This window comes from Mesoplodon densirostris, chromosome 3, assembly GCF_025265405.1.
Source record: "Mesoplodon densirostris isolate mMesDen1 chromosome 3, mMesDen1 primary haplotype, whole genome shotgun sequence".
In the NCBI taxonomy this organism is placed as follows: Eukaryota; Metazoa; Chordata; class Mammalia; order Artiodactyla; family Ziphiidae; genus Mesoplodon; species Mesoplodon densirostris.
The window spans coordinates 9,033,303-9,045,249 of record NC_082663.1 but is presented as its reverse complement, the minus strand read 5'-3'; the positions used below and the strand labels follow the sequence as shown (position 1 = coordinate 9,045,249).

The following is an 11,947-nucleotide window of genomic DNA, read 5'->3' as shown; positions in this document are numbered from 1 at the left end:
GCACGGCCTCCGTGAAGCTCTGGAACGAGATTGCCTCGTGTCCTCCAAGGTAGGAAGCCATTAAAGTCCTGGAGGCTGGTGTGTGCGCGCAGCACGGGCCTCCCTGAAGGAATCTGGCCCCTGCCTTCCCAGACTGCTTCGTTATCCTGCACGCGCCCCTATCCGTCTGTCCTAGACGTGTCTGTCCTAGACGTGTCTGACCTCGACGCCTTCGCACGCGCTGTTCCCGTGGCCCAATCGGCACCACTTAGTGAACTCATTGGCAGTTCAAGAGCCACTTAAGAGTTTAGACAGTGGGCAGTTTCCAGCTAAAAGAAGATTCTATTTAACTTGTTTTCCTAAGATAGGACGGTTGAGCCAATCTAATCGGGTCTAGGAGAAAATAAGCTACCTTTTCCGATACAATAGTTTTGGGTCCAAGGGTAGGAGAAACTGTTCCATTCTGGTGGATGCTGACCAGCGCAGCGTACAAGGTGTGAATCCTATCTAGTTTAGGGGTCTCCTGGCTGGCTGCTGCAGCTGCCCTTAACACCCACACTGAATGAAACAGGCCCTGAGACCCACCTCGCCTTGCTCACCTCTCGACACGAAGGTGAAGAACTAGAATGAGCTGTCTCCAGGAGGGGCCAGTGACAAGCCCTCCTTCCTTCCCTAGAAGTATCAAGCCCCAAACACAACTTCTCTACTGGGCAACTTACCTACCAAATGACACACACGTTTCCAAATTAACAGCATTAGCAAAACTGAAAATAGGCACTATTTAATGTTGATGACGATATGGGAAAACGAGGAATCTCATACACTGATGAGTGTTCATTATTACATTTGGGGGCAATTTGGCACTTTAAATATGTTTGATGATTTAGCAGTCTTCTAGGAATTTATCCTACAGAAATACTAGTAAAGTAATATGGACAAAATGTTTACTATAGCATGTAATAAAATGGGTTAACCAATTGCCTTTCAGAAAACTTAAATCATAATCTTATCCACACAATGGAATACAATACAGCTAAAAGTTTTAAATGGGATAGCTACTTATGTACTGACACAAAAAGATACTCAGGGGCTTCCCTGGTGGCGCAGTGGTTAAGAGTCCGCCTGCTGATGCAGGAGACACGGGTTCGTACCCCGGTCCGGGAAGATACCACATGCCACAGAGCGGCTAGGCCCGTAAGCCATGGCCGCTGAGCCTGTGCATCCGGAGCCTGTGCTCCGCAACGGGAGAGGCCACAACAGTGAGAGGCCCGCGTACAGCAAAAAAAAAAAAAAAAAAAAAAAAAGCTCAGAAATATAAAGTGAAAGAAGCCCCCTGCAGAGCAGTCCTGGGCACGTACCACCCGTGTTGATAAGAGCATCAGTGAACGAATGCTTATGCAGAGCAGTCTGGAAGCAAACACCAAGCTACCTCACCTCTGGAGGATGGCTTTCGGGTTTTATTTTAACCATATATACATTATTTTGATTCTGATTCATTCATTTATTTACTTACCCAACAATATTTATAGAACGCCCAATATGTCCCAGGACTGTCCTGGAATACAGTAGTAATCCCCAAATAGTTTTTTTTTTTTTTTTCAATCTCTGGAGCTTACATTCAAGTGAGGGAAAACCATGCAATTATAAACAAGATAGGTAAACTGTACAGTACGTTAATATGAAAGAGAAAAATATAGCAAGAGACAGGAATGCCGAAGTAGCTACAATTTCAGATAGGCCTCCCTAAAAAAGACATTTTAGTATAGAAACGAGGAGATTGGGGAGAGCTTGGAGGAAGAATATTAAGGCATGGCAAACAGCAAATGCAAAGGCCCTGAGGTTTGACCTGTTGTGGAACAGGGGAGGCTGCCTGGAGCACAGTAAACACAGGGGCTGCTGGGCAGAGGGTGTGGACTTGTGAAAAGTTCTGTTCCGACTGCTTCTATCTTCTAAGTGAAACAGGAATAAAAATCATCAGCCCAAAGTCAGCAAGGTGGAGAAGGTGGCACTTTGAGGAAGAGAAGGTGTGAAATGGTCAGTTAAAGACAATGTATGAACATACAATACTTTTTAAAATTGAGGTGTAATTAACATTCAGTAAATTGCACAAATTTAAACTGTACAGTTGGGTACACCCTGACATGTCAAACCAGAACTCCATCAAGGTAGTGAACACATCCGTCACACACATGCGTCCTCTCTGCCCCGTCTCTTCACATGCCTGAGGAATCCCCCCACGTCCCTCCTTGCCGACCCCTACCGCACTGATCTGCTTTCTAGATTGCTGTAGGTTACTCTGTATTTTCTAGAATTCTACATACATGAAAAGCACACAGTACGCTTTGAGTCTACTTCCACTGAGCATCACCATTTGGAGATTTGTCCAAGCTGTATATACAGATAGTGAATTGCTTTCTGTTGCTAAGCAGTATCTCATTATATGGATAATCATTTATCCATTCATCAGTTGATGGGCACGAGGATTGTTTCCAGCTTTGGGTTAGTACAAATAAAGCTACTATGAACACACATGTGTTTAAGTCTTCATACGGACGTACACATTTTCTTTCGGTGAAGAACTAGGAGTGGTAAGTAAACAGGTTTTAACCTTTTACGAGCTGCCCAGCTATTTCCCAAAGTAGTTGTACCATTTTACATTCCCTCCAGCGGGGTATGCGAGTTCCAGCTCCTCCACGTCCTCACACCACGTGGTACGGTATTTTTAGTGTTAGCCATTCTAACGGGTATGAACGGGTATCTCATTGTGGTTTTAATTTGCATTTTACTTATGGCTAACTGTGTTGAACATCTTCTCATGTAATTTGCCATATATATATGTATCTCCATATCCTCTTCAGTGAAGTGTGTTAAATATTTTGCCCATTTTTAAAATGGGCAAATAGGTTTTCTTACTACTGAGTTTAGAGACTTCTTTATTCCGAATGCATTTTATCAGAAATGTTTTGTAAATATTTTCTGCCACTCCGTGGCTTCTCTAAACATCGTATTTCATTGTATCTCATTGTATTTCAAAGAGCAGACAGTCTCAATTTTGATAAAGCCCAATTCATCAAATTTTTCTTCTATGGATTGTGCTTTTGGGGTTATAACCCAAGGTTGAATATGTTCCCCCTGGTCTTCTTCTAGAAGTTATATAGTTTGGGGTTTTAACATTTAGGACTGTAATCCATGAGTTAATTTTTACAACTGTTGAGATACGGATCAGTTTTTAATCTTGTATCTGGACGTCCAGTTACCCCAGCACTATTTGTCTGACTTTTGCACCTTTGTCAAAAAGCAGCTCTCTGTACACGTGTAGGTCTATTTCTGGACTATTCTGCTCCATCACACCACCTTTGGATTTGTGCAGCTAGCAGAAGGGATTGCTCCATTTAAGCAAAGAAAGGAGGGAATGAGTGGGGTTCTCAGGTATGAAGCTTCTTGTCCTAAAGAAAAGTTACTGAACAAACATGGAGAAGCAGAAAGACATGGCACTGTTACATATCTAAAGGAAGAAATTTCAAAAAGATGATTAGACAATGTAAAGTGGGTTACTGCTGTTGACATACAGACAGTTGTAGTGCCATGTGGGACTGAGCAGAAGTAGACTGCAAGAGGGTGAAAGAGGAACTGTGGTGTGGGTGTGTGGGAGGGGTGCCTGTATACACAAAACAGGACTTGAGCACCACCAGGTCATCACAGACTCACCCAAGGTGGGTCCTTTCTCTGTGTTCCTTGTGGCATTTTACTCATACCTACAATGGAAACTTTTGCTCATTTTTTTGTTCTTTTCCATTCTAACTGGGCTCCTTGAAGGCAGACCCCATACCTCATTCTACTACAGTACTAAGTACAGTGCTGGAAACAAAAGAGACACCAAAAAAAATGAGGGTGGGGCTGGGGGTAATTCACCTCCTCAGACCCTCATTTCACTCGTGATGTTGTCTCTGTTCGCAACAAGAGCGGGTGCAGACTGCACGGTGGGAGGAGGGAATTTGTGGCCACTTTCCGAGATTTCACTGTACAATTTCCTTTGCTATAAAGTTCAACTTCACAGATTACACGTGCCCTATGGATCAAATAGCATTTCACCTACCACCACTGCATTTGAAATAAATAAAAATGCACTTGATTTTTAAAAAATCATAGAAAAAGTTTTGAACCTAGAAACAAAAATTAGAAACAGAAGGATCTCTTCACAAAGGGCACTTTAAAAACCTCAAGCAATCCTTTCCTTTTTCTCTGATACATATGATGAGTATGTGAAGTGGACTTTTACTCTATCCAGATCTCCACCTAAAAGACAACCTGGGGAAACTTTACGCTCAGATCTTGCAGTGGAGGTGCAGAGCTGGGTGGCATCCTGCCTGTGGCACAAGAAGGGCTTCGCTCTTCCCAGTGAGGATGGGCTGTAACCACAGAGGAGGGAGAGAGGGGGAAGGTGCGTCTTCTGCAACTACACTTTCAAGTTCCTATTTAGAACGGAGGGGCTATAATCGTATGTAACTTGAGTTTTCTCTTCCATAATTATTATACTTTTAACAATCTGGATTATCTGCCTATGCCAACTAATAATGCACATTTCATAATTCTGAAGCAATCTTGCAACAAAGCAAAAATAAACAAACCAAAAAAACTAGGCTACAACTAACGTTTTTATTCAATTTTTCTCTCAACTCAGAAGGCAACAAACAACCACATAAAAAAGGGAGCACTTTAGAATATATACACATAAAGTTGGTCTGGGTATCTAAGGTATTTCATAGAAAACTAACATCCCAACTAAGTAAATGTGCTATTCATTGAGCTTCTACAACAGTCATTTCTAGGCCTTATGGTCATTACATTTTCATTTAAGGTACTATATTAATTTCATGACTACAAAATGAGGCACTCATACAAAATAGATGGGAATGAAAACAGATGTATCCTGTCTTATCTTTATGTTGTATTAAATGCCAAAGATATTGTTGGGGATTACCTGAAAGAAGCCCTTACTTGTGATGGCTGTTTTAATAAGATTAAAAAAATGACACAGGGCAGTAATGGACTGAAAGGAAAACATCTGATTGAGGGGCATGTTAATTAAGTAAATACAAGGAAGTTAGAGAATCTCCACAAGTGAGGCTTCCAGTAATACCTTTGTGGTAAGACATTTGGTTTCTTCTTGATGGCAACTGAATAGGTAACATTCTAAAGGAGTATTTTAAACATAATCATTTAATTTTACTATATAAAAAACTTATCACAGTAAGTAGAGAGCTTAAAATACTCAATCCTGAAAATGAGAGTAAGTAGCTCACTTGCAACATTTAAAAAAGTGCCAGTGTTCTTATACTGCTGCAACATTCTTCGGAGTGTGTGTGTGTGTGTGTGTGTGTGTGTGTGTGTGTGTGTGTGCAAACGCAATACAATGTAGAAATGTCCAGTGCTTCACTGTTGTTTTAAAAAGTCATCAATTCAACCTAAATTCAAGAATTACACTTTAATAGTAGCATTTTGCCAATACAGAAAGGACATATCATCTAAGATCAAATCATTTGAGAAAAAGTTCTTCTCTATTACTTGAATAAGGGAAAGAAAAAACACAAGACAAGAATCCACAGTAATAACAGTTATATTAAATGTTGAAATAAAAATTACTTTTCATTTACATCTGGAATTGAGATGTCCAATCTCCACTGTTTCTCCAGAGAACAGGAAAAAAAAACCACCTAAAAACATGGAGCTTTTTTAAGGCTAGCTATACACAAACTTCACATTGGCATTTTTCTTCAGTTTTCATCTCAACTGTTAGTACTTAATCGTTTAAAAATCAAACAGAATTTGCTAATAATGAACAACTGCATACTTCATACTATGACCATTTGATAACTGGTCATGTAAAACTAACCCCAAATGTTGATTTGTCTTCAATTTATAAATAGTAAAAATAAAGCAAAAAGGTCTTCTTTCCTAATTAAATTCCTTGAAGACAGTCTTAGCCCAATGTAAAATGAAGCAAAACTACACTATTATTTTTTTTTAATTCTACCTGAAGAAGGGCAGCAATACCAGTACCTTCTGAACTAGAAGTTTTAAATATTTATAAGACCGTTGGTTAATCATAAAATCTTGATGCTACCCAAGTAAATAGTATGCCAGCAAATGCTTTCCTTATGAAAGTATTCACCTTATTGAAAAAAACAGGACAAAGCACAACTGAAAAACCAGGGGAAATCCTTAAGTAAGACAAGATAAAGTTATCTGCCAGTGAAATGGAGGGCAACTTTTTGGCCATTCATATATATATATATATATATATATATATATATATATACACACACACATATATATGTATATTATATGTTGTTTTTTGGGTTTTTTATTTTCTTACAAAATATCTGTAAGATTCACTTAAAATTTTGTAGAATAACAATTTTTAATCTTTTGTGATATCTGCCTAGATCTCTTTCTGGTAAAACAGGTAAGTGTGTTCCAATAACTTTATATCAAGATCTACAAATTCTCTGAAAAATTAAAAAAGAAACTTAAATTAACACAATCAAGTTATATGCCCAATTTGATAATATTTTTCTCCCAAAGAGAACTGATATAGACATACACCATGACAGGTGGCATTATGTTTAAAATGCTCCTAATTTTTACAGTAGGACTAAATTTCTAAGTAAAGGTAGGGCTAGCACAGACCTTATTTCAAATATGAGAAAGGGCTACTACAAAGTGCCAAAAACTGTAACACTGAATCCTATGTCGAGCTTTTTTTTTTTTTTTGATACTGATGTTTTAAAGTAATCACTTACCACTTCAGGAAAAATTGTTGAAATATAAAACAACCAGAACGTGTTGCTTTTGATTTTCATAACTTATGTTTGGCTGACTCTCATATTTTAAAAATTCTCAGATTTAAGCCTATGGGTTTTAATACTCTATGGAAATTCTTTTATGGTTTCTTAAGATCTATGCTGTCCATTTTCTCTGAGAACTAAGTTATCATTCAAAAACAAACACTACCCTTACAATATACCATCACCATTAAAAACGTGGATCACGTGCCCAACCATTCTATTTCTCTAAACTTCTAACTTGAAGCTTTGGTTATAAAGGAAAACCAAGTTTCTAAGTGTTCTGCTTTCTGAGATTTTACAGCACGTTTCCAATGAAATACATTCTGTACTCCTATGTTAAAAGGCCAGCTCAGCCAGCTTCCTTCTGGTCAAATGAAATCAAGTTGGTTTTATTTATAGTTTTATTCTGTAAACAAAAAGCTTTGGAAACTTTGGAGAAATGCACTGCCCCTAATCCTCACCCAATGATGCACTAACCAGCAGGACCAGGGGTTCTAACCCGTCTTCTCTAATGCTGTCAATCTAAGACCACAAACCCCATCTACATTTGACAAACATTTCAGTATGTCCTTATTCCAGGAAGATGCAGTATCACTGGTGATGTTATTCTATAAGATTTACGATCTTGCATGACTTTTGGCCACTGCTGACGAAATGACAGCTGTGTGTGGGAAGAGGGGGCTGGAGGATCTAAGGAAAAATCTTCTTTCGGACTTTTTCTTTTCTCTAAGTACAGACATGCCCCTAACAAGCACAAAAACCCAACTCCCAATGCTGACCACTAGGAATATTAAGTTATCAAAATTAAAAATAATCTCCTCACCTAGCACAAGATACTATACAATATTACAAACACAGACATATGAAAAAAAATCAGGCAGTAGAAAATGTACAACAGCTTTGGTGTTATACAAAATAACTTCCAAAAACGATTGACAGTGAAGCACAAGTTCATGTTTTCTTACCACAGACACTCCACTGTTGATTTCTACTTGTTTCCTTTTACGTTCTTGGTAAGGTCTGAACAGCCAAGACAGAATGTACAGTTCACTCAATAAGAACTGCTAGGAACACCGGGACGTTGCATTCCAAAAGACGTCATTAAAAAGTCTTGCATCTGCACTATGGCTCTGTGGCACATTTCCTGTCAAGATCACAGCAGGTCCAAAATAAAGTGACAACTAGATTTAATAAATTAATATACATTTTGTTTAAAGATGTACAATGCACATTCTGTTTAATCCAAGGTTTTAGGGTATCCAGGAACTTCTATTTACACATATACAGACCTCAGACAGCAACGATGTCAGGAGATGCAGGCAGGGCAGCAGAGCCTCGCACTGCTGCTTGCTGAATGCTGAAAACCCAAGTCACATACCCTTAACTTAAAAAACAACGCTGAGAGATCACTGGGGAAAATCTCCAAAGAGAGAAGTCCACAAAAAAGGACACGTAAAGGCAGGGGAAGGTCAAGGTAGTTGAGACAACCACTTTATTCTTGGGACGACTGTGGAGGTGGCGGAGATGTGCCTTGTTTGCCAGATTTCCGTTCATAGTTCACGAGGCGTTGGCCCACAAGGTACCTAGGTTGTTAAAAACAGGGTGGTTACTCTCTTATGTGATCTTACTTACTAAAACATTCTTTGTTAGAGCAGCCAGTGATACATTTTCTAAAACGTAAGTCAGATCACTTCACTCCCACTTAAAACCCTTCAATAGTTAGGTAGGTAGAAGGGGAGTCTAGAATGAATACTGGCAAAGAGCACAAAAGCAGGCATCTCATAGCAAAGGTATGGATTTATGGGAAGACATGAGAGCAGCACAGGTCAGAAGGCCTCAGATGCTGTGCAGCGGAGTACAGGCTCTGGTCCATAGGTGAGCGGCCCTCATAAACTGACTCTTGGAGGCCAGGGGTAAGTACGGTAGAGTAAACTTATTCAGGGGATTTATCTGTTATGGATCATATCTTACAAAACAGGTAAGTGGACAGATCTGAAGAAATGGACTGGAAATATGATCATCAGAAAGCTGGGTAGGGAGGAGAGTAAAACCTGAAAAGCTCTAGTTATAAAGAAAACGAGAAATCAAAGGACAAAGATTTCAAGGAGGTCGAAGGAAGATGGCACAGAAGTGACTGTACGCAGGTGACTGACGGGAGGGAGGAGGTTACGGTCCAAGGAAGAGTATCAAGTGCTCCTAACCTAGGAGAGGTGACGGCAAAGGGAGCAGGACCGCAGAGACGGAGACAGAAGTGCCTGTGGACGGGATGACAGGGCTGGAGGCCCTCCACCAGGACCTGGCGTCCCCATGATGCCAGCAGGAGCTGGGGGGAGCGGCGGTGATGGGCTGCACGGACCGTGGGGGAAGGGCCCGGAGGCTGACCCGGGAGAACAGTGGGTGACAACGCTGATGCCAACAAGCTGCAGGGGGCGGGGGCGGTGTGGGTGATGGTTTCCAGCGGGCACGGGGACCCACGTGGAGGCGGCAGTGCAGACCAAGACGTGCCCGGCAGGACTTTACACATCTGTGTAAGCGGAGGAGAGTGAGGCCGGCACGTGGCAGGGCTGCCCGGGAGCCGGGGTCTCTGAGGCTCAGTTTGCTCCTCAATAAAGTGAGAACAACAGTCCTTTGATTGCTGTAAGGAACAGAAAGCAGGCAGAAGCCTCGGTAACAAAGGCCTGGCATGTGTGGGGGGCTCCGTGCGGCAACTTTTATTTTTCACCGTGACTTCCTCCACCCTGACTTTCATCGATCACTTTGCTGTCGACATACAGGTCTCATGAGGTCCTCTGGCAGTTTACGCCAAGGAGTTTAACATTTCACTTTTTACAACATTCCACCAGTCCTACTTCTTCATCACGAGCTCGCTGTTTCATCCCTTTGCTTTTTGTCCTCCCGATTCTCTTCCTGAAGTTAATCATCCCTTATTCTTATCCCACTGTCCCCCAACCAACCGGTGTTTTTTCAACTTGTGAGGAATTTGTGAACGCTTTGAACAATGACAACTGAGCAAGATCTGACATGATACTACACACGGCACTGCCTGACACACATGTGATGACAAACCACATCAAGACAGCGAGCACAGAGAGAAAAGCAAGGTGCACTTGCCCCAGACCGAAAAGTAACTCAGGGGCAGGAAACGAGACTCTGACCCCACAGCCAGTTCTACTACCCCAGCAGCCTCTCGTGCCCCCAGCGCACACGCACACACGCACACTTGGCACCTCCTCGGGATCAAGCCCTGTGGCAGGTACTCTGTGGATGTATAATGGTGAACAAGACATGCCCTCTGTCAAGCCCGAGTTCAACGGTTTTCTGCACGAAGCAACGGTGGGGAAAGGTAATAGCGTGCCCTGGGCTGCAGGCAGCTCCCGAGGGTGCGTCTCTTGTGCGCGGTGCCGAAGTGAGGAAAACCGGCTTTCATCGCTGAAAGCCCCTCCCCATTCTTTCGTGGTTGACAGAAGTTAACACTCTGCCTGCCTGAGCGTTCCAGTGTTTATTACCATCAGTAAGTGCTTTGGAGAAGCCCTGAACTCTCTCTAAATTTCATTCTTAAACATATGACTCTCAAAGAGCCCTCAGAGTCAACGAGGTGACCGTATCGTCTGTCACCCAAAGCCGGCACTCACGAGTAAAAGGGGGCGCTGTTAGTAATGACACGCCGGCAGCCTGTGTAAACTGGGACTCTCCCGGGCAAACCAGGATGGGTAGTTACAAACTTACTTCCTCTGTGAGGCGCCATTAAAGCAGAAGAGGCCTCAGCCTTCCATTAGGACATGGAGGGTCAAATGGCTGCTACCCCAGAAGGTGTTTTCCTTGGCTGTTCTCAATTTCTCAGAGGTCAGGTCGCAGAGTTTCCTCAAAACAGAGGGCGCCACAACGCTTCTGCAGTAACCTCACAGCTTCTCTCAGCAATGGTCAGAGTAACCCAATGGCCCTTGGCTGCAAGAAGGGCTTAGGCAGGCACTGCTAATGACTAAAGCAGGCTTCTTATTTTTATCTAAAACTATTTAATATACTGTCAGACCAAAACATTTGAAAACAGACTGAAAATTATTTCAAATGGACATTAAAAACTCTTCCTCCCCAAACCGGTTTCTCCCAGTCTTTTCATCTCTGTAAACGACAACTCCATATTTCCAGTTGCTTGACCCAACCAAGTCCTGATAACCCCCTTTTTCACATTCTACATCCAATCTGTTAGCAAATCCTGTCAATTCTACCTCAAAATACGTCCAGAATCTAAGCACTTTTCCCTCCTGTGATTTATCACATCAGACACAATAATTAAGGAATGAGACATCTTAACAAAAAGCAGCTAGACAAACGAAGTCTAGACTTACTTGTCATTTTTAATATGTTCATAAAGGCGCTTAAACTGGCGGACCTGGAAGGACAAGATTCCCATCAACACCACGACCATCAGTAAAAATGGATAAATCCGCCGGTGGACCAAATTTTGCATTTCTGCAGTAACACCTGGAAAACCAAAAAAGAAAAACTCTAAGTGTATAAAGGATGACAGTGAAATGAAAGTATGTCCTTTTCCTAAGAAGAGGGGAGGGGCGCTTAACTGAAACTCTCCCTGTATGAACTGGAGGGAGGCAAGGAGTGCCGTCAAGCTGGAGCCAGTCCCAGCTAGAGGAGGAGCCTTGTGAACCACTCCGAGGAGCTGGACTGTGTTCTAAAGGCACAGAGGAACCAACAAAAGGATGTCCACCAAAAAGGTGTGACTGAGATTTATTCTTCTGAAAGGTCATCGTGGCCGCAGTGTGGAGAATGAATTAGCGATGGAGAGTTCAAAGCAAGGAAACCAGACAAGAGGCTGCTGAGGTTGAGGTTAAGGTGAGAGCTGATGTTCACCTCAACGTGAGCTGCGGGCAAGGGCTCCAAAGATGAGAGAATGGGTTCCAGAGGTCAGATCAGAGGGACCTGGAACCCAGCTGAGTATGAAGAGCAGAGAGCCTCAGGTGACACGGGTGACCTTCAAGGTTTCTGACTTATACACCTTGTTGGATGATAATGCTAGTAAGTGACAGAGGGAATTCAATAGAAGCAAAAGATTTGGAGGGGAAAACTTTGTGCTTATAATTTTGAACATATTGCTGGCTTTAAGG

General features: G+C 42.0%; 1 protein-coding gene across 3 annotated transcripts in view; it reads right to left on the bottom strand.

Moving 5' to 3' along the window:
* Positions 1-4,616: 4,616 nt before the first annotated feature.
* Positions 4,617-11,947, bottom strand: part of MARCHF6 (membrane associated ring-CH-type finger 6) — a 78,104-nt gene continuing 70,773 nt past the window's right edge. For all 3 annotated transcript variants that reach the window (XM_060092726.1, XM_060092725.1, XM_060092727.1), the window contains exons 25-26: positions 11,174-11,309; positions 4,617-8,410 (exon numbers count right to left, since the gene is read on the bottom strand). In XM_060092726.1, coding sequence (XP_059948709.1) covers positions 8,320-8,410; positions 11,174-11,309 — 227 coding nt within the window. In that variant the 3' untranslated portion in view covers positions 4,617-8,319. The remainder of the gene's footprint in view (positions 8,411-11,173; positions 11,310-11,947) is intronic.